General features: G+C 55.4%; 1 protein-coding gene across 6 annotated transcripts in view; it reads left to right on the top strand.

Moving 5' to 3' along the window:
* The first annotated feature begins 3,626 nt into the window (after window positions 1-3,626).
* Window positions 3,627-22,094, top strand: part of NFATC1 (nuclear factor of activated T cells 1) — a 117,734-nt gene continuing 99,266 nt past the window's right edge. For 4 of the 6 annotated variants that reach the window (XR_012659037.1, XM_075083867.1, XM_075083872.1 and 1 more), the window contains exons 1-2: window positions 3,627-4,131; window positions 13,643-14,741. Coding sequence is in view for 5 of the 6 variants with exons in the window: in XM_075083867.1 (XP_074939968.1) it covers window positions 3,999-4,131; window positions 13,643-14,741 (1,232 nt within the window). In the remaining variant the exon portion in view is untranslated. Of the gene's footprint in view, window positions 4,132-8,286; window positions 8,653-13,642; window positions 14,742-22,094 lie in introns of those variants that run through there. The other 2 variants (XM_075083870.1, XM_075083869.1) reach the window with 2 other exon arrangements.

Genomic DNA, 22,094 nt, shown 5'->3' with positions numbered 1-22,094 from the left:
AAGCCAGCACGGGCTCCAGGGGCCGCAGGCAGCTCCAGCATCGGAGGGGCGCAGCCCAGCAACTGCCGGCATTGCCGGGCGGTGGGAAGTACTGCGGTGCTGTGGCAGCGCTCCTCACCCTCCCTGCGGCTGGGTGGGAAGAGGGAGAGAAGGCTCCTTTCCTACTCCTACCCTCCCTCCTTCTACGATATACAGATTTTTTTTTTTCTTCTTGTGATTTCTCCAGTACAAATTGATTGCTGTCAGAGCAGCAGAAAATCGGTGGGAACCCAAAAAGGCTATGGTCCTAAGACAGAGGCTCTGTGGCCTGCTCTGTTCCCTGCTGCGCTACATCCCCTTCTTCCCAAACTTTTGCCCCACCCCAGCCGCTTTTTGTGAGGGAGAGCCGTGCCGCACCACCTCCCACGAGCATCTCCTCTTCACGCAGCCACACGGACAAGTTTCTCAGCCTGACCCAGGCCACACGAGCCACCGCGCGCTCAGGCTCAGCCAACGCGGAAAGGTAGAGCGGGGCAGACCAACTCTCCCTGGCAATTAACCTAATTACTGGCTAAAAGCAGCAAGTGCTTTGTTTTCAAGCACAGCTGCCTCTGCCGCAGCACGAGGGAAGGGGAGCGCTGGCTCGCCCCCTCCTCCTTGCGGTGGGACGCGTGGATGGAGAGGGACTGCCCGGGGAGCCCGTACAACTCTCTGTGGCGGAGACGGACTGTGATGAAAGAAGGGCCAGCGGAAGCGCTCGCGTGGAAAGCTGGAGGAGGCTGGCTGCACGGCGGTGAAGGGGGGGTGACACACAGCCTGGCACAGCACCAGTGCCAAGGGAAGGTTTCTTGCCAGGGTACACTCTGCTCAGTCCTCTGTATCCAGCGGAGCAGAGCCTGCTGAGGTCTTACCGGCTCTGCTGTGCCTAAACCCACAAGGGATTAGGGCTGGTCAGCGAGGGACCGGCCTTGGACTTGGGGAGTGCTGTGTCTGGTTGTAGCGCCCAAGCTGCCATGCAGCGATTCCCACATGGCTCCCACACGGGGAGAAGAGGGGCAATGGGGAGCGCGGCAGCCGGAGCAGCCGCATCTCCCCGTTCCACACTGCCGACCTGTCTGTGCACAGCGGCTGCAGTGGGCAGCGCCGTCACCCCGCGGCCCAGGGGGCTGCTTGGGATGAAGCTAAATGCAGAGACCTGCCTCTTTCATCTTGCACCTGGGAGGCAAAGAAGTCCTACAGAGGAGCTGGCCCTGCCTCAAAAGGCAAGGGGGATCCCGTTTCAGGTCCGGGCTGACCCAGTGCTGGAGGTCACCGTAAATTGCTCCAAATGCTCCAAGGCTTTTTTTTTTTTTTCACCTTGTTCCTTCTGTGGAAAGAGTTGTAGGTTTGTGTGTCGGAAAGTCCAAATTAATTAGGACCAATTGCAGCCATAGCAATTATGGGTAGGGTTTAGCCAGTAGATGTAGGAAAGCGAAGCAAACAATGCCGAGGCCGGCCAGGCGTGCGCGCCTCTGCGGCAGTGCAGAAGAAAGGACTTGGCATCTGGGAAGTGGCTTTTTAAAACGGCCAGGGTGCATTTGCTACAATAATCCACTGAAACAACAGCCGTCTAAAAATAAGGTTGTTTTCTGTACTAAGCTCCTTTTAACTCCGTTAGTCATCACCAGCTCCCAAAATAAGCACCGTGTAACAGTCTCTCCTAGTAGCGGCTGTAAACAAACTTGGGGAGGCGGGAGGGAGGCGCAGGGGAAAGGGAAGAGGAGCGGCGGGCGGAGGCGGGGCGGCGGCGGCGGCGGCCCCGGGGCGGCGGCGGGGGGAGGCGGGGCGGCGGGGCCGGGACCGGGCCGGGGGCGGCGGGGCCGGGGGGCGGCCGCGGGCCCCGCCGCCGCCGCCGGCTGCCTGCGCCGGCTGGCGGGGCCTTTGGAGCGGAGCCACGGTGGTCCGGGCAACGGCATTAAACAGGAGGAAACAGACAGGGGATTCCGTCATTTCAGCGGGGAGCGGAGGGGGGCGGGCAGGAAAGGAGAGCCCCGCCGAGGGGAGCGCGGCTGCCGCCCGCCCCGCGCCGCACCCCCGCTCCGGCCTCCCGGGAAGGCGCCGGGATACCCCCCCTCCGCCCCCCACCCCCGCCGGGACTGGCGGGACCGACGGGAAACGGGACCCCCGCCCCCGCCGGTGGCGTCCAGCACCGCCACGAGGGGGCGCTGCGGCGCCGCCCCGCTGCGCCCGCCCCGCCCCGCAGCGCCCTCCGGCGGCGCCCCGGGGGCTCGGCCCCGCATCCCGCCCCGCACCTCTTGGGGGGGGACCCGCATTCCCCGCGCCCTGGCGACCCCCTCCGGTGCCTGAGGGGAGGCGTCACGGTCGGGGAGGGTGCCGCTGCGGGGTGTGTGTGAGGGGTTTTCCCTCTTTTTTTCCCCGCTCAGTTTTCCTTGAAAGAAAAACGTCGCCCTTTTGGTTTTGGCTTATGGTTTTTCCCCACCTGAGGGGACGGCTGGGCCCGCGTGGGAGGGGGGGACACACACAGCGCGCTCCTCAGTGGGGACCGTCTTCCACCATGATTTAGTGGAGGAGCTCGCCCCGAAGGATCAGCCGCGGCGGCGGCCTCCAGTTCCCCAAGAGCAGACAGGGTTTCGTTTATATTGGGTTTATTTTCAACCGCATATGGGTGTCACGCACTAGATTTATGATTTTTTTTTTTTTATTTCATACACCACCAGATACGCTCAAACCCACCCCAACTCTCCTCACGCCGCCGTCCAATTCCAACAGGAAAGTGCGGTCCCCTCCCGCCAGCCGTGGGGGCAGAGGGAGGACGCGGGGAAGCGCGCGGCGAGGGGAACGGGGCCCGGAGCGGCGGGCGGGGGGTGTGTGTGTGTGGGTGCTGCCTCCCTCGGCACCCCACGCCCGCGGGGGTCCTGCCGGTGCCGGGGTGTCACGGGTCCGCTTCGGGGGCTGGGCCGGGGCATCCCGGAGGTGGGAGGAGGAGTCGCGGTGGGGTTGGAAACCTCTCCTTCCCCCCGCTACGAAGTGATGAGCTACAACTGTGTTGCTGAGATATTTACAGAATAATAATAAATAAAATAATAATAATAAATCTGGAGCGACTGAAACCGAGTCCACCGGGTCTGTTAGTAATTGAGCAGAATGGGATTTTCCTTTCTCTCGCCTGCCAGTTGATGCTCTTTTCCAAATTTCCACAGCGGGGGAAGCCTGCGATTTTTTACATAATGATTTCAGCATGCGAGGCTGCCTCGCGCTTTTTTTTTTCCCTCCCTGTCTCTCTCTCTCCCCCGCCTCCCCTCGCTCCCCTCCTTCACTTCGCGGCCCCGCCGCGCCGCCCGCTCCCCCGGGGAGGGCACTCTGCTCCCGCGGGCTGCGGGGACCCCGCAGGCGGCGGCGGCAGCGGCGGCGGCAGCGGCGGGGGAGGCCGGGGCTGGGCGGGCCGGGGGCCGGGCGGCCGCCGTGCCCCGCGGAGGGGCGGGCGGGGAGGGCGGCCGGGGCCCGTCGGTGCCCGCCGGTGCCCGCCTCCCGCTGGCCGCCCGCCGGCGGTGGGGCCGGGGCCCGCCTGACATCACGGGGCCGGGGCGGGGAGAGGGGCCGGGAGGGGAAAGGAGGTGGGGGGGGTGTTTTCCAGCTTTAAAAAGGCGGCGCCGGGCGCGCAGCCCTGCGTCAGAGCGAGACTTCCCCGCTCCGCACACCCACTCGCCCCCCGTCCCCCGCCTGCGGCACCCGGCGGGCGGGCAGCGCCCGCCGCCCCGTCCCGCCGCCGCGGCGCGGGCAGTGCCTCCGAAGTCCCCACGCACACCCGCCCTCCTCTCCATGCCCCGGCCCCGGGGGGGCGGCGGCGGCGGCAGCGGCGGCGGCGAGCTCCTCTGCCTCCGCGGGCGCGGCTACCACGCCGGGGGCGGCGCGGTCCCGGCCCCCGGGGCGTGAAGGCGGGCGGGGGGCGCGGGGCAGGGGGCGAGGGGCCGGCAGCGGCCCGGGTCGCGGCGCCGGGGCTCCGCCGCCCCGCCGGGTGGATGCCAAGCGCTGCCCCGCCGGCCGCCGCCGCGCCGCCGTCGCGGGACCCAGCCAGCGGGAGAGAGGGGCCGGCGGCGGCCCCGCAGCGCGGCGCCCGCCCGCTCGCCAGCACCATGAAGGCGGCGGAGGAAGGTAACGGGCGGCGCTGCGAGCGGGCGGGCGGGAGGGAGGGAGGGAGGGCGGCGGTGTCCCCCGGTGTTTCCCCGCGGCGGCCCGGAGGTTTGCCGGCGGCCGCTTGCCAATAGGTGTCTCCTTCGCCTCTCGCACGGCGCCACCGACGCTCCCGGCCGCCTCCCGCCGGGCCCGGGCCCGCTCCCGGTGCCGCTCCCGGTGCCGGCCCGGCGGGGCAGCGCGGCGGCGGTGCCCCATCGCTCCTCGCCGCCGCCAGCGTGGGGCTGCCGAGGGCGCCCGGGGCCCGGGCGAGGGATCACGGTGCGGAGCGGCTCGGGGACTGCCCCCCGCTGCTCCCCCGGCCCCGGGCTGGGTTTTGGGGGAGGTCAGACGGCGCGCTGTGATTGCAGCCATCCCTCGCCCTTGGGAAAATGAGGGAGCCTCCTCAAAAAGCGGGTCCCGGGCAGTGCCGGGCACCGTACCCGCGGCCAGCCCTGCCCGGAGCACCGAAACAGGCGGGCAGGCCACGGCTGGCTGCGGGGCTGCGCCGCCCCGGGCCCCCCGCGCCCCCGCAGGTGGGGGTTCCCCGATGGGGGCTCCCCGCCGCCGGCGGCCCGGTCGCGGGAGAGCGCTTGCCCCTCGACCCCGCCTCTCTATCGCGACTGCTTTCGATGCCCCCTAGTAACCCTGCTGCCAAAAGTGCGCTGGAAGAGCGGCGGCAAAGTTTCCGAAGAGACAGACCGTGGGCGCGGGGCTTGGGAAGCGCTTTGCCGGTCGCTGCTGGGCCGGACTGAGCCTGGTCCTGCCGGGGGCGGCGTCTGGCCGGAGCCGGGACCGGCTGCAGCCTCTCCTGTGCCACTCGGGACATTTTTCTCCCCCCGCGGAGCATCGTTACCCAGCACGGCTCTTGCCCCCTGGCCAAACTTTCGCACCTCGTCGCTTTCGGCCCCGCCGCGCCGCCCCGTCCCAGGAGCGGGACCGACCCCGCAGGCGGCGGCCGGGCATCGCCTCCGCGCCGCAGCAGGTGCGGGGCAGCTCCCGCCTCCCCGCCGCGGGCCCGGGGGCGGCCCGCTGCCGTGACCCCCCTCCCCCCCCCCCTTCCCCTGTCGCGGCTGCTCCCGGGCTCCCGAGTTTCCTCCCGATGCGGTGGTGCTGCCGGTGCTGGGGCTGGAATGGCCTGGCGGGCTCGGGCAGGGCGCAGCGAGCCCGCACGTTGTGCGCATAGAAAGTTGCGAAGGGGCGGGGGGGTGTGTGTGGTGGTGGTCGCGTCCACGTCCGCCGTGTTTATTCTGCAGCGTGGGACAGCGGGGCTCCCTTCCCCGGGTCGGACCCCGGAAAGCCGGACGGGCGCTCGGGACCCATCTTTTTTTTTCTTTTTTCTTCTTTTTTAACACAGATGTTTTCACTCCGGGGGTTCGTTTCAGTTGACAGGATCCTGCCAATGCAAAAGCTCCAAGCGCGGCTGTGAGTGCGGCTCCGCTTTTGAAGCAGGCGAGCGCCGTTTTGGATGAAAGTTAATTACGTTTTATTTAATAGCATTGCCTTGCGTGCCTTTCGCACGCTCGGACCTCCGAGGGCCGCACGCACGGCGTTTCCAGCGCTCTGGGCTTCAAGGGCTCTGAATGCACTAACTTGTAAAAATTACACCCAGAGGCAGCTGACATAAAAAGAGTACTGGAGTCTCTTGTAAAAAAAAAAAAATCCCTCCTCTTTATTTCTGTGGTATTTTTGATGCCTGTGTTAAAATGTCACCAGCCCTCGTCGATAGTTCTCTTCCCTGTTGATGTATTTTGTGAGGGACTAAGAAAATGAGGCCAGCCAGAAAGCGTGACCCAACGCAGGAAACACGCAGGGGAGCCCTGCAAGTCAGGATCCCTGCCCGCGAGTGAAGGTGCCCCTTGCCTGCCGAGCTACGACAATCAAAGAAAACCTTCTATTTCTTGCTTAGCCTGGAAAGACACTCTGGCAAAGCGTCCCGGTCGGGGGACCCCGCTTTTTTCCTTTGGCTCGGAGCGAGGTGCGGAGTCCCGCTCCTCAGAGAACACGTGGGGGAACGCCACGCACCGCTTAGATTCTCCCTCGGGCTGCGGGGCTGCGGGCTGAGCGGCACGGCTGCCGGGTCCTGGGTCCTGCGACCTGCCTTGCGACCAGGGAAGTCGGGAGGACCCGGGTTAGGGGCAGAGAGAGGCTGGGGCGGCTGCGGTCGGCCCGGAGGGTCGTGTGGTGGGTACGGGAGAGGGGCCGAGCGGCACACGGATGGCCTCGGCCGAGACACATCGTTTCGTGTGTGTCATCGTCGTTCCCCCCACCCCCCACCAGCTCGTTTCTCTCTCACCAGTTTAATGGCACTGCCTTAAACTGGATTGTTAACTGGCAAGACGCTGTTAATTCCGCCGCCGCATGTGGCATCGCTTCGGTTTTACCTTCCCGTAGTACATCTTTGCTCTTTCTCCAAGGGAAGGGTGCCAATCGAAATATTTCAGTGACAGCCCCAATATTTATGGCACTGGCAAATGGAACCGTCCGGAAAGAATTTGGGACAATTCGCCTACCTCGCAGGTACCAGCAGTGGGAGAGGCAAAGGGGCGAGAGCAGCGGGTCCTTGGGAGCTCCTCCTTGCCTCCCCCACTTAGCCACCCCCCACCCCCGGGGCGCCCTGGCAGGGTTTGGGGAGCAGGCAGCAGCCCGGCGCGGGGAGTCCGGTGAAACCGGGGGGCTGGGGGCCGGGGCGAGACGGCTGCCCTGCCTGCGGGCCCTGGGCAGGGGCGGGAGGCGCGGCAGTTCCCGCCATCGGGGCAGAGGCTGCGGGATGTGCGCCGGTAAGGCGGGACGCTCGTCCCGGCGGCGCGGCCCCTGTCCCGGGCTGGGGAGAGCACGGTCCGGGCAGCCGCGGGTTCCGCTGCTGCCAAGGCCCTTTTGCACACTGGGGTGACTCAGCCCCGGCGCTTCGGGGAGGCGGCAGCGAGGAGGGGACCGAGGGCATCCCCCCGGCGGCCCTCCGCCTCACCTCCGCCCCAAAGAGGGCCCGGTCCCCTCCGGAGCAAAGCCCGGCCCCGCGGCGGGCCCGGAGTGCCCGGGGGCTGCCCCCGTCCGCCCCGGGGACCGTCGGTGCCAGCCGGCCCGGCCCCGGCGGGAGAGGAGGCTGCAGCGCGGCTCGCCCCGGCGAGGAGGGGAAAAAAACGTAGCGGGCTCCGATGGAAAAAAAATTTGTGTTTTCCTGGCACTTTGTAACGGAGATTTCAGCCGTAAGCCTGGAAAATGGTATTCCCTGAGTTTATAAGGGAATACCGTTTCCATAACCGCTTTAAAAAACTTTTCCTTTTGAGATCCGGCCTGCGGCCCTGGAAGCTGGGCGTCGGGGCGAGCCGAGCTGCGGGGGCGGGGAGCTCCTTGGCCTGGTGGAGGCTTTAAAACGGGTCGGTGGAACCTGACAGAAGTGCATTTCTAAACAGAAAAAAAAAAAAAAAGGCTAGTTTATCTTCCTAACCGGTTTTTAACCCGTGCGGGGGGGAAGGGCGCAGGCCGGGGAGCACCGTGCCTGCCCCGCTGCCTGCCCCTCTCCGGCGCCCTTTGCAAGCGCCCCTCGGTGCGCGGCCTCGACCCGGGGACCTTTTCCCTCCCCGGCGCACGGAGGCAGCCGGTAACGTTACGAGTCCCGCTTTAATGCGCTTTTTATAGCAGTTGGCACTAGTGGGTGCTGCAACTAAGTGAAATAAATAATAAATAAATGACAGCGGAGCCTCCTGGCTCGCAGGCGCGGCGCGGTGGGGACCCCCGGAGGAGGAAGGCTTCGCAGCCCTCGTCGAAGAGGGGGGCACGCCGGTGTCCCGGGCGGCAGAGCCCCCGCCCCCTCCGCCGAAGCCGCCCGGCGGGGTGGGGGGGCGGGGAGTGCCGTTGCTGCCCCGCTCCGTTTGGCGGGAGCCCGGCACCTGCGTCTTTAGTCATCGCCGGGCGGGAGCAGGTGAAGCCCCGCTGCCCGGCCACCCCCCCTCTGGGGGTCCGGCGTCCCTCCCCGCCGGCGCCGGGCCCGCGGGCGGGGGGCGCACCCGTCCCCTCGGAGGGGCTCCCCGCGGCGCTGCAGAGGCAGAGCCCCCGCAGGGCGGGGGGGGGGAGGGGGGGGGCCGGGCACGGCGGTTGTTTGCAACGACCCGGAAACATCAACAGCGGGAGGGAGGGCGGATCGGCGGCGGCGGCAGCGGCAGCGAGATAGGCCGCCCGTCGGGGCCGGGGTCACGTTACCGCCCGCAGCGGCCGCCGTCCTGCGCCGTGCCGGGGCTTGTGCGCAGCCCGGCGCCGCCGCCGCCGCCGCCGCGGGGGAGCGCGGCCCGGCCCGGCCCGCCGGCAGCAGGTGTCCGGGGGCGACGGGGCGGGCCCGACGGGGCGGGCCGGGGGCAGCACCGCCACTGCCTGCGCCGCCGCCGCCTGGGTGCCGGAGTGTGGCGGGGGTCGCGCCGGGAGCCATGACGGGCGTGGAGGCCGAGCAGGAGTTTGACTTCGATTTCCTCTTCGAGTTCAAGCACAGCGATGAGGGCGGCGGCGGAGGTGGGTCGCGGCGGCGCGGCCGGGGCACCTCCGGGGGCGCTGGCGGAGAGATGCTGGCCCCGGTGAGCCCTCCTCTGCGCAACCCGGTTCGGGGCGGGGGGAGGTTATCCCCTCCGCCCCCCCCGGGGGTGCCGGCCCGGTCCCGGGTGGCACTTCTCGTCTCCGCCGCTTCGGGAAGCGGCGAGCGGGGCCGCGGCGGCCGGGAGGGAAATGCCGCCCCGGTTCTTTCCCTCGCCGTGCCCTTGCAGCACCCGGAGGAGGCTGCGAGGGGAGACAGCTCGGGAGGCAAACGGTGCCTAGTTTTTGAAACGTGGGGATTGTTTTGAGCTCTTCGCACCCCCGCGTTGCCCGCTGGCGCGGCTGCCCCCCTCTGCCAGCAGCCTGTCATCCCGGGCTGCCCTCGCAGGCTGCCCGGCGCTGGAGGGGGGCCCCCCTCGCACAGCCCTCACCGCTCCCACAGCCCCCCCGGGGGTGCCGGGGGGATCGGGGTCTTCCACCTTGCAGAGATGGGACAGTTCAGAAACCGCTTCTGCCCCCCTCCCTTCCCCCATGAGCTGGAGCTAGTTAGGCTCAGGGTTTAGCTTGAAGGTCATCCGTAAATAAAAATAACGGGCCTGAATTCATCACGGGTCACACCGTTCCCAACTCTAGTGTCTCGGTCCGGCTGTCTTTTTTTTTTTTTTTTAATGATTTTTAACAATACTGGAGGTGGAAATGAGGTGAACAGGTCTGGAATCGAGACAGAGAAAGTTGCCGTTTCCTGGTATGAGGTTGACTGTTGCGGCATCAGTGCTAGCTGGTCACCGTAAAAAGCTCTCGTACAAGTAGATGATTTAACGCAGCTCTGTCTGTGCTTCATCTTTTGCCTTTAAATTGAAGCAGGTTCCCCAGTCCTTGCCCGCGTATCACAGCCTGCCAGGGTGCAGGTGGAGGCGCAGCACTCCCCTCCCTAATGCTCCCCAACCGCCCAGCTCTCCGGCAGGTTGTCAGTGTCCAAACAGTTGTTAGGAGCTTCTCAGTTTTTAGAAAACTGCAGTTTTAAGAGTTTCACACCTAGTAATTGGACACCTGGAAAGTGGAGGGGCCTGAGCAAGTTAAGTGTCGAAGTCCTAGTGAGAGAAAAGTACCTGACTCCATTAGGCAATTTTGTAAGCATGAATTTAAACACAGGCCTAGACGTGGCTTAATCTTTAGAAATGTAAAATAACCCTCACCTTCTCTGAAGTCCCTATGAGCTGCAGGTGTTCAGCATTCCTAGTTAAAGAACGTAAGTAAAACTGATGGTGGTCAGTGCCTTGCAGGATCAGCCCATTAAAGAGAGAAAGGAATAAAACCTTTGGTCTGTGAAATTAACTAGAGAAAAATAAATATGAATTTTTTTACGTTGTCACAAAGTGAAACGTAGTATGTGAAGATGTGCCCACAACTCAAGGGGTCCAATTTCTTGTCGTAGTTACACTTAATGTAAGTGTGGATTTGTTGGAACAGAACCATTGCGGACCTGGTCTATCTGATAGTGGGGTTTGGCTCAAGATATTAAAATACACTACTGAAAGCGTCTTGGTAGTAAGTGCAGTGGTGCTGGGGCCTCTGTGGATCACGGTCGTGACAGCGACTCCATGTTAAAGTGGTACCTTCCTTTCGTCCCTATCAGCGCTGTCAAAATACCCTACGCAGCTGCACTACGTGATGCAGTTTCATGCCTTTGTAGCCACCTCCGCCTCCCGTCCCTCAAGTCTGGCATTTTATTTCTACATGTCTAATTCACCCTGGTGAGGGAAATGTCAGCATGTTACCAGTGCTGACTATGTATGTGCATTTGATGAATTTTGTAAATAGGGAAGTTGTGGAGAAGAATGTGCTTTTTCAGAAATTGGAGCTGGTGGTTTTTTTAGCTCACAAACCAAGGACTCAGTCCTGTTCCTAGTTCTGGCTTTGAGGCTTTTATATTTGGTGGTCATACTTTCTACACACTGCCTCAAAATTTAAGATACTTAAATATATTTGGAAGGCTTTGATCTTGCTTCTGTCAATTTTGAGTACTATTGTGTGAGAAGTTGTATGACACATTATTTTTCTTGGCACTTTAAAAGCTGGCTTTTTAAAAATATGCATAGTAGTTCTAAAAGAGGCTACTCCTTGCCATGCGCATTAGGGGAACTTGTTGCTTGGGAGCACTTGAGGCTGTCTTTTAATTTTTTTAAAAAAAAACTGGATGCCAAAGGCCAGTCTGAGCCTCTGTATTGCCTGTTTGGCCTGGGCTGCAGATCTCCAGCAGACTTTGCTGTTTGAATTTTACCCTAGTCATGCATTAGATTTTAAGAGAACTGCCTGTTTCACAGTTCTTTTCACACAGGTAATAATTTTCTCCGCTGTTTTGTTGGTTTACCTTTTTATTTTTAATAAAAGATCTAAAGGCACTGATTCTGCAGTCAGCAGATGCTGCTGTTGCATCCCGCCTGCGAAGCCCACCTGGTGGGCGCGGAGCCGGGGCAGCTGGCAGAACTGGCCGTCCTCTGCCAGGGGAGTCCAGCTGTGCCGTGGGGACCGGCTGGAGGCCTGTGCCGTGTCGCCAGCACCATCCACGTACAGGCCGGGCTGGGAGGCTGTGGAAGGGCCTGTGGGGCGTACGGAGAAGAGCCTAGCCAGCATCCTGGCAGCAGTGCGGTGCCAAGGACATCCCCTTCCTCTGGAGCTGGAGGCAGCAGTGAAGGGGCTGAATCTGCCTTGAAGGCGCCACTTAGACCCTTTCTCTGAGATAGTTTCTGAAACGGAAAAGGTCTTACCACTGTTGTACCACTTCAGGGTTCTTTTTTTCCATGAAGGGTGAGAGGGAAGTGGTGGTGGTTGTGGTGACACTGAGCAGCACAGCCATGTGGCAGGGCAGCAGTAAAAGCGGACTAATTTTGGAATGCGGGGACTCTGATCCCCCAGGCAGATCCGTGCCTCGCTGTGACCACTGCAGTCAGATTACCCTTGTCAGAGTAGCACCTCTTTCTTCATAGTTCCTGCCTGCCTTGTTGTTTGAGTAGGGTGTGAAGCTGTAGCATGTTTTGAATAATCCAGTTTTATTTGTGGCATGCTCTGGTGTAATTTAATGTCCCTTCCTCAGTAAATGGCCGGTCTCTGAAGGCAGACTAGAGAGGGAGTTCAAAAGGTGTTGCTGCTCATGGTTCCTGACTGTTACCTGATGTGACACACGTCAGCCAGAACATCGCAGAGTTGCTGTGAAACTGCGACAGCACGTTAATTTTTCCTAAGTATGGTTTGCCTTGGAGTCGTTGCCAGCAAGAAAGGCGAGTGCGGGATCGCCGGAGGATGACACCAGAGAGGGCTGAGCTGGTAAACAAAAGAAAGAGAATAACCGCCTGCGCTGGCGTTACCAGCTTGGAGGCTCATTTGCATCTGCAGCGCTCCTGGGGAGCGGGTCGCATTGGGAATAACAGCTGCAGTAATTAACACAGCTTTTCAGTATCTCCCTAGGGAAAGTGGGCAAGGGTGACTGCCAAGGGAGCTTGCCTGCTGGGAGGGAGGGGGACAAGCTCCCCGTGGGGACCGGCTGTGGCCAGGGTGGGATGCAGAGTTTCCTTCCGTCCTGCAGGAAAGTGCCGCTGCTGTAATAAACCTCAGGGAAGGCTGATGTGCTGCAAGTACAGCTTGGGGATGGAGCTGGAGCTGGGTGTGTTTTCAGCCTGCTGAGAGGAACCTGCGGAACAGCATTACCCCGACTCAAAAGTTCAGTGGCTGTTATCCCTGATAGAAAGGTTTTGCTGTCTTTTCCCAGTAAGGCAAGAGGTGCTGGCATTAGGGGCCCTGGCCCATGTGTGCTGGTTACGCAGAGCCTCCCTATATCAGAAAGCACAGGGCAGATGGTTCCTGATCCTGCCACTGCTCAGAGCACCAGGGGCACATTGCCCTTGGGTGAGCACTGCCCGTCTCCCCACACACAGCCCACCGGTATCTCTGGGTGGCAGAGAGAGACATGTTTGCAGCCCTGGGACGGGGGAGCAGAGCTGAAGGAGTCCCTTCAGCAGGCCGACAGTGAGGCCAGGCTGGGATGGTGTCCTGTGGACCAGCTTTGAGATGCTGGTCCCCATAGCGCAGCGGGGATGGAGGCACATGAAGGGTGGGTTGTTCCCCTGTGCTGGGTCAGGGAGCCCATCAGCACAAGCCTGTGATGTGATCTGTCACCTTCCAGGCTTTCCACACCGACTGTGCAACTCTGCTATTGCTTTTGTGCACCCGGAGCTGTTAAATAGACCGTTGGCCGAGATCGCACTGCTGGCAGTTTATTGTGCCGCGCGCAATAATCAGCAATTTCAGTGGAATTTCAGCTGTCGCGGAGTAGTGAGACATCCATGTTTACCCTTCACCTGGCCTCTGCCAGTTGGGCTGGAGGATAAGTGGTCCCAGAAACCAGAGCAGGTCAATAGATCTGTCTTGTTCAAAAATCCTAGTTAACTGGAACCAGTTGGAAACTTGCTGTAATGGAAATTTCGGTTGCGTATAATTTTTTTAGCAGAATGCAGTTGATCATGTTCTTCGCTTTAGTCTGCCTCCACTTTTGTTTTTTTTTTTTGTCCTGTGTTTTCTGTGTATTCCAACTTTTCAGGGAGGAAATTAGGCTCACTTACATAAAAGCAGCACTGCTCTCTTGAGCAGCGCTGCAGTCTCTGCTGAAGCAACATTGTCTGAAGACTCAATTTTTTGCTCTGAAGGTTCACATAAGAAGAGTGTCCTCGAGTCAGACTCAGTCCATGTACATCCCCCTCCCATGATAGCTTGTGCGCTGTTCAGTTAGTGGCATTTTCAAGGATGCTAGCCTGCAGCTTCTCCCCTAGCATGGCACGCCTGCGGGCCGGGTTGTTAAGGAGAGCTGTGCTTTTGTGTGTTGTGCCATGTACCTCCACTCCAGCTGGGTATGTTACTAAGTGGGTATACTTGTGCAGCACCTCATATCATTCTTTTTTGTTTGTTTGTTTTTTTCCAGAACACTATAATTATACATCTTCAAACGTAAATGCTGGCTTGCCTCTAAATGTGACGCATTCCTCATTGTCAGCTCCATGTCATGGCCTTCAGACATCAAATCCCGTCATTTCAGTTGTCCCATCGACAAACCATCCTTCTGGATACGGAGGGCACATAGACAGTGGGGCCTCTGAGTATTACCTGCCGCCAAACATCAGACCTAATGGAGCTCCAGCACTAGAGAGCCCTAGAATCGAGATCACGTCTTACATGGGACTTCATCATAACAACAACCAGTTTTTCCATGATGAGGTTGAGGAGGCCATCCCAAATGCCAAGCGGTCGCCTTCCACTGCCACTTTGAACTTACCGAACATTGAGGCATACAGAGACCCGTCCTGCCTGAGTCCAGCAAGTAGCTTGTCTTCCAGAAGCTGCAACTCTGAAGCGTCTTCCTATGAGTCCAACTACTCGTATCCGTACACTTCACCGCAGACCTCTCCGTGGCAGTCCCCGTGTGTCTCTCCGAAGACCACTGACACAGAGGAGGGCTACCAGCGCAGCATGGTGGCCTGCCCCTTGCTCAGTTCCCCAAGGCACTCTCCGTCGACATCTCCCAGGACAAGCATCACGGAGGAGAACTGGCTGGGGGCTCGCAACTCGAGGCCTCCTTCTCCTTGCAACAAGAGAAAGTACAGCCTCAATGGCCGGCAGACCTCCTACTCCCCGCACCACTCCCCCACGCCTTCTCCGCAAAACTCGCCCCGTGTGAGCGTCACAGATGAGACGTGGCTGGGGAACACCAACCAGTACACCAGCTCTGCCATCGTTGCCGCCATCAATGCCCTCACCACCGACAGCACCATAGATATGAATGACGGGATTCCCATCAAGTCGAGGAAGACTGCCATCGACCACACCCCGTCCATGACTCTCAAAACTGAACCAGCTGGCGAGGATCACGGGACCATATCGCCAACTGCCGATTTGTCACCAGAAGACTTCTCAAGCTTTCAGCACATCAGGAAAGGAAACTTTTGTGAGCAGTACCTGTCCGTGCCACAGCATCCCTACCAGTGGGCCAAACCAAAGTCTCTGTCTCCAACATCCTACATGAGGTAAGGAACCCCGACTTAGAAGGCAATCCTGATAATATCTTTATTGGATGCTCTTTTTTGCTCCTTCCCCTTCCTGCCTCTGCTTCCTGCCAAGTCTGCCCATCCACTCGTTCCACTTAGCCGTATCTTGTGACGATGCCTCTTGTCATCGGTGTGGCGTGACCATGAGTAAAGCCCTGAAGGGCTGAACAGGCTGTTCTAGGAGCTGGCCATGCATGGGTTGTAACTGGTTATCTGCTTCCCAGGGGACAAACCCCAGCCCAGGGAGTCTGGAAATGGAGTATTCAGAAGCTCCTCAGGCAGCAGGAAAATTTGGTGCCATCAGACCTGTGGCTTTACTTAAATAGTTTATCATGTCTTAGTATGTTGTTACTGCGGGACGGGAAGACAGTCTCATTACTCTGGCTATTACAGGGCCTTATCCATTTACACATTATAGACAGTGAATACAAACAGAATAGGAATATGGTTCTTCTGTGCATTATTTATGCTTTTACTTCACCTGACAGCTGCTTATCAGTCTTCTTTTCCTATCTGCCTTGGACAGTGTTTGTCTTTTTTTCCCCCTTCCCCACCATTTTTACGTTTAAGGATGAAAACTTTATTTGTCAGCTGATAATATTCTGGTCACATTTATTTATCACAAGAAAACTCTGGGTAGGAAACACCACAGAATAGCCAGAATTAGTGTTACATCCATTGCTTTCTTTTTTGGTCTCAGTTTTGGCCTTTATTTTGAAGTCTTCTGAAGGCTGTATACGCAGAAACACGTGGTGCAGGAAGAGTTTGGCTTTCCAAAAGTTTGCAGGCTCTTCCCAGTCCCTGGTTGTGATGGCCACCCCTCTCCTCCTCCTCCCCAAACACACCTGGCTTCTTGCTTTTGACAGAAAAGCTGTCTCTCAAAACAAAATAAGTGGGCATGCAGCTGAAATGTTTTAATTTGCGATACATTCCCTGGCTCTCAACCTTGCCAGTCTCACTTTTCTCCAGCCATGCTCTCTCTGCCCTGTGCTGTCTCCCAAAAATGAGGTTGAGCGGTCCATGGCCCTTTGCGTTACAGCATTTAGTGCTGTGGTCCCCTTCCTCATTGTTCTCCTCCTCCTCATTGTCTCTGCGTTGCCCAAGCTCCTTGCAGGACCCTGGCTCAATTCAGCGCTGGGAAATGCAGCAACTCCTTTGGGTCTGGCCGAGCCATCCAGAGGTAGGCACTTGCTGCCTTTTGGAGCTGGGATAGAGAATTTTGACATGGGGCAAATCCTTCAGAGCTTTCACGTGTACTTAAAAAAAGCCTTTTACATTCTCCCGCTGAAGTGCCAAGTAGCCCGCATTCATCAGAGAGGCCGGCCACAGGCTTTTGCATCGGGGGCCTGCTTTTTGCCAAAGACTTCAAGGGCAATAATGGGACAGTTTGACCAAACAGGCTTTTATCTTTCCGTTGCAGCGAGCGGCCCGTAGGCACTTTGCTGCAGTCTGTCAGGAGGCACCCGGCGTGCCTGTGTGCTAACACAAACAAGAAAGGTGAAGTGTACAAAACGGAGCCCCACTACGTTGTGTATTTAACATTTTTTTTCCACTGTTTTGGTCTTGTATAAAATATGTTTCCTGGTTCGCAATATGTTTCCATGTGATCTCATTAACTCGTGCTCTAGGGCAGTTGGAAGTTACTGTCAAAATGTGATTTTAAGTTGTTTTACCAATCAGATACACTGACCGTGCTTCCTTCCACCAAAAATACCTCTCGTTTTATGTATATGATAATGCTGGGCAACTGAGCACGGACGTCAACAGGATCACAGCCTACGCAACAGAAACTATGTTATTTTAAATCTTTCCAAAAAAATTGGTTAAGAATTTGTCACAACAGAGCTGGATTTTTTTCCTGTTATGTTACACATCTGTTCTATTTCAAACGTGAGGGCTGGAGGGGTGGGTTCCAACAAACAATTCGGGCTCCAAAATCTACCCGGTCATAATGATTTCGAGATAACCAGATTTGATTACCTCCTCTGTCTCTTTCTGAATACGCGGTACAATTTTCATCAAAAGCCAGGATGCCTTGGAAAATCACTGACGCCTTCCCCTCCCTCTCTTGCATTCCCATCTCTTTGGGGGCAGGAGGGAGCGGGCTCAGGCAGGCCGTCAGCCAGGTGCTGCCTCCTTTCCTGGGGTTTTATAGCGGGCATCAGTCTAAAAGGGAAACTGCTTTTTTGTATTGTTTCTAAAATTGATGATGCTTTTCATTTGTCCTAATTAAAGCTCAGTCTGCTTTAGGCTTTTCAAGTCCCACGGCAAGGGAATAAGAAGAGTATATTGTAAGAGTGTAATAATGCCTGCCTTAACAGAAACACAGTCTTCCTGTGCCTCATGCTTCTCTTGGTTGCTTATGAGGACCGTGAGCTCGGAGGCTCGGCCCGGTCCCCAGGCGGTGGGCTCTTTGGAGCAGGTTTGGGCTCACACAACGTCCTCAGGGGCTATGAATGTGTGACTCTATTCCTGCATGGGGCTCGGAACGTGGGTGCTGAGGATCGCAAGACAGGGTGGGAGGGCAGAGCCCAACCCTGCAGCCAAGGCTGAAGCTGCACCGGGTAACTCAGGCCTGCTGGGGATTTGTTTGCAGCGCTTCAGTTGCAGCCCAGGGCCTTGTGCCAAATCTTTGGACATAGAAAATATTTAGAGACTGAGCAGAGATTTTCAGGGGAAACTTTGGAACAAACCCTGAGTAGCAATAGGAATTGTACCTTTTCCAGATCAAAATGGGTTACCTAAACGTACCGATCTGCCTCAGAAACTAATAGAGGTAAATTATTATGCAGAGATGGTCTTTGTGAAGTTCCGCTTTAGCTTTTAGCTCCAAGGACTTTTTTTTTTATTTCAGTATAAATTGTGCATTGTGCTGTCTCATTCAAATGCAAGAAATTTCTGTCTGTAGTCCCTCTTTTATAGTTAATGCAGTAAATAGTTTCAAAAGAAGCACCCTACCAGGCAGCTGTTGCATGAGCAGGTGATGCTCTGTGATTCTCAAGCCCTTGGTGTCTCAGTTGTGTTCCTTTCTGCGACATTTCTCCATCGCTCCTCGGTGCTGTGTAATGCAGAATCTCTCACGGAGAAAAATGTCAAAGCCAAAATGGAAGTACAGGACTGGGCTTCTACCCTTGGGTATGGGGGCAGTGTTAGTGACTGTTTCCAAAACTAAAATCCTATTTTTATTTTTCACCCACTCATTAGCATGTCCCACATCATCTTATATGACAACAAGAAGTATAAGCACTCTTGAAAGTGCCAGATTTCTGAGTATCTTACACATTTTTTATGACTTCCTCTTTAGCCGCTGTATATGACTAAACACAACCTGAAATTTGCTGGAGACAGTTTCTTACTCCTTGAAAAGTAGTGCATTATAGCTATTTCAAGTGTCATCAGTTTAATCCAAGGAGCGTGTTGGCTTGTAACACTTCAGTTTTCATTAAATGTAGTGTTTTTTGGGGGGAGGGGAGAAGAGAAATGGTTGCGCTTGTTGGTTGGGCGTATGGCATGTATGAGGTCTACCACACCAAAAGGAGCTTCCAGGAATAGACACCCAGTTCCAGGTGGCTTATAAAAGCTCCCTCTTGTACAGTTTATTTTTTTAACCATTGAAAGCCACATTTTCTTTAGCTGCAGTCTCTTTTTCAGCCTCAGAAATATACATGTATGTTCTTGACCTCACAGACACAGGGTCACGTAGTTTTACATACGGAGGCTGTAGTTTGCACCCAGAGAATATATGGCTGCATACCTGAATACCAGTTGCAAAAGCGCATTCGGTAGAAGCCAAAAGTCTGCGTTGATGGGCTTGCTTCTGTTTTGTGGATTATTTTTTTAAATTCCACTTTTGTGACTGTGACAGCATTAAACTCAAGCATGCAAATGTAATTCACTGAGGCCCCAAACCGTATGATTTCCTTAAAAATAATGATTTTAAAATGTTGCATATTTTTTCCTCTTTCTTTTGATTTGTGGACATTTCAGATGCTCTTGATGCTTTTCTTTTTTTCTTTAAATAGGTGGTTTGTTCTAGATCATGAGGTAGAGGACAACCTTATTTGGGAGAAGTTGAATTTCTCAAGAAATTGGGGTTTTCTGAGGGGGGAAAAGGGCACCAGCTGTCTTAAGATGAGAGAGTCACGGGTGCAGTAGTACCGGATTTGCTGACCTGTGTGTTCATGGCAAACTTGTGTTGTTTTGGCGAGTGAGAGGAAGCTCCTCAGAGAAAGCAAAGGCAGGGCTGTCTGAGTAAGACCCAGTGAAATGGGGGGCTTGTGGCTGTGTGTCGGTGACCATCTCCTGGGACTCGTTAGTGTTAATTCGGGTGCAGGGGGAGTAGATGGGGAAGAACCCACAATGCTTCAAACTTTTTTCTCTCTCCTGCTATCTTCATACTGGATGGGGATCTTTAGATGCTTCAACAAGTTTGGTTTGCCACCACGTAGTGGCGGCTTTTGATTACATTAGGTTGCTGTACCATAAGGCTGAAGACTGCTTGGAAGCCTGTCTCAGTAAACTGATATTTTTTTGTTTGTTTGTTTGATTTAATCCTCCCCACACTTTCTCCTGACTGTTTTTCAGTTCATTCAAACGCCCCTGTGAGCGGCTTATTAATGGCCTTCCTTCACCAGCTCGTTTTAGCACCGTGTTATTCTAAATTCAGAAGGAGCAGGGGTGCGATGCCAGCCACTAGTTATCTCAATTCCTGCAGCAATAGTTTCTTATTCTTTCTCTAAGCCAACAAATGCAAAATTTCCCATGCTGATCGATCTTGGAATATGAAATTTCAGGATGGTATTGTTAAGTATTACCTGGGAGTATGACGATGACTCGTTTTCAGACTTCAGCGTGAGGAATTCCAGCAGGCCACATGCACTCCATGGAGGAGCAACTTGCTCCACATGCCAGCAAAATCCAGCCAAGTCTGGGGTGGGATGCAGCATCTATTTTAACAGCTCGCAGCCAGGTTGCTCAATTGTCAGACAGGAAATTAAAAAAAAAAAAAAGAGAGAAAATCTACCCACGTTAACTCATAGGTGAAGTATAAAGCAGGTTTATTTTTCTGACCATAACCAAGTTGGTAGACACGTAGGCATCATTGTTGTTTTCTTTGTCTTTGAAAAAAACACACAAGGATCTTTAACAAGCATCTGCTTCGATGTGAGACACGGGTAATAAATAATAAATTGTAACCATATTTGCATTTGGTGCACAGTTGGAGCGGGGGCAAGCTAGAAGCCTGGTAAAAGTTTTAGCAGCCCTGTGGTTTCTCTAGTTTATGCTTTTGTTTCTAAAGGAACACTCCCTGTTAGAAAAAATAAGTTTAGTGCAGGGCACCCAGTCTCAGCCACACTCCTTCTAAGTCACTTGCTTCACTTGAGGCACTGAAACACACTTACCACCGTGCTCTTCCAGGCAGTGGCTTATGCCGCTGTCAGGCAGCTCTGTGGGGTAGATGACTCCATGCTGTGGTACTTGGCCAACAAGCAGGGTTAGTCCCTGTGCGAGACCAGCGGTTGTTCTGACACTTTTTGCACGGCAGCCTAGTTAAGGACAAAAATGTTTGCAAATCTTTTTTTCAGGTGGCCTTGGGCATCTAGTAGCTTAGAAAGTGCAATGGTAATTTAATGCCCAAATGCATAGCAGTCATGTGAAAATGGGGCTTAAACACCTTTGCAAAGCTTAGTGGAAGTTTTTGGCTTTGTTTCCTCCCTGTCTGTATTATTGCACCATGCTGCTTAGTATCTTTCTTTTCTATTTTTTTTTTTTTTGGGGGGACTTGATAAATCTTTCTGTTAAAGGCAGAAGTCAGCCAGACTGGATAATCTGTTTTTGATTTAATCATATTGCGTATCTGGTATAATGCAAAATAAATCACTATTCATCTGTTTTGTAATCTGATTTATGGTAGGACGGAGTTACATTGAGCGAGTTTTCTGCAGCCTAACACCAGGTTTTATGAACCCGCCTTGAAACAACCATCCCTCATTACAGCAGGACACACAGAAAGGAATGGGATAGGTTTTCAGTTGGTGGAAAGTTCAATCTGAGGGAAATACACTGATGCATATTTGATAGGAAGACTGCGTGGAGACCTTTTATTTCTCTTTGTGACCCCTGTGGAGGGGCTCTTCTCCCCTCTGCGTGATGCTGGCTAGGTGAGGTAGTTTGACCCTTTCCAAATTGATAAGGTTTATTCGCAGCAACCAGATTTGATTTTACGACTACACCATTTGCTTGGTGACTTTTTCCTTTAACCACGTTTAGCTGCAGGAAGTTAAGTGCATGATGAAGATAACCTAACATAGGAAATAGCTCTGACAGCCTCAGCCCATGACACTGTTAAATGCATCACTCTGCTTCCTTTATCAGGAAAACTGCCATTAATTGTCAATTTATAATTGGGCAGGTGGTATTTTGGAATTTCAATGATAGGTTACAGGCTGACACCAAACTGTATTTTTATTTTCAGGCCTTATTTTAGAACATGAATTTTACAACTTAATTATGCTGACATTTTCAGGTGCTGATTTGAAAGGGGTTTTTTGCGGGTTTTTTCTTTGTTTTTCAGAGAGATGTAATTAGTTACAGAACTATTACTTACTTACGTGTATCTTTAAAAAAAGTCCCTCTTCACTTGAGGGCTACATGCTGCTGGTTCCAGAGTTGTCCTTTTTAATTAAGTGTTTAAAATTTCTAATCTGATCGATGTTGTGTCCTCAGAAAAAAAAAAAGATCCATCAAGTGAGAATTTACTTAAAACCAGAAACATCTGTTTAAAAATGTGTGCTGATCATCACCAGGAGAGACACAGCTGTTCTGCTCTCTCTTTGTAATTTATCATTAGTCAAATATGGTTTATCCAGAATTATTTTTTTTTGAGACTTTTTCAGACTAAAATATGTGTACCTAACATGCTAGGCAAAGAGTAGTGGCTATGTACAGTGGCCAATTGCCTGTAATTTTTTGCCATCTCTTCACTCTTTGTATGAGTGTCTAGAAGCGGAAGAGCTTCTCACCCCCAAGGTGGGCCTTGGCCATTTTTGGGGAAAAGGCTTGCACAGGAGCTCAGAAGATGTAGCATCCTGACTCCAGCCAAGGCTGGGGCTCCCGTGCTTGGGGGGACGGTAGCCAGATTCAGCATTTGTCCCTGGCAGAGTCTTACCTCTGCAGAGAGCGCCCTGCTGGCTCCTGCTAAATCCAGATGTTCATGGGAACTGGAAGCCCTCACAGAGGCAACATCATTCTTCTGGATTAACTCCCCTTTGGGCTGAGCTGGGACCTGTATGGCTATTGTCTTCTCTCCCCCTCTGTTATTTTTGAGGATGC

Source organism: Phalacrocorax aristotelis, chromosome 2 (assembly GCF_949628215.1).
Source record: "Phalacrocorax aristotelis chromosome 2, bGulAri2.1, whole genome shotgun sequence".
In the NCBI taxonomy this organism is placed as follows: Eukaryota; Metazoa; Chordata; class Aves; order Suliformes; family Phalacrocoracidae; genus Phalacrocorax; species Phalacrocorax aristotelis.
Note: the sequence above shows the minus strand (reverse complement) of the source record. Positions and strands in the feature narration are given on the sequence as shown.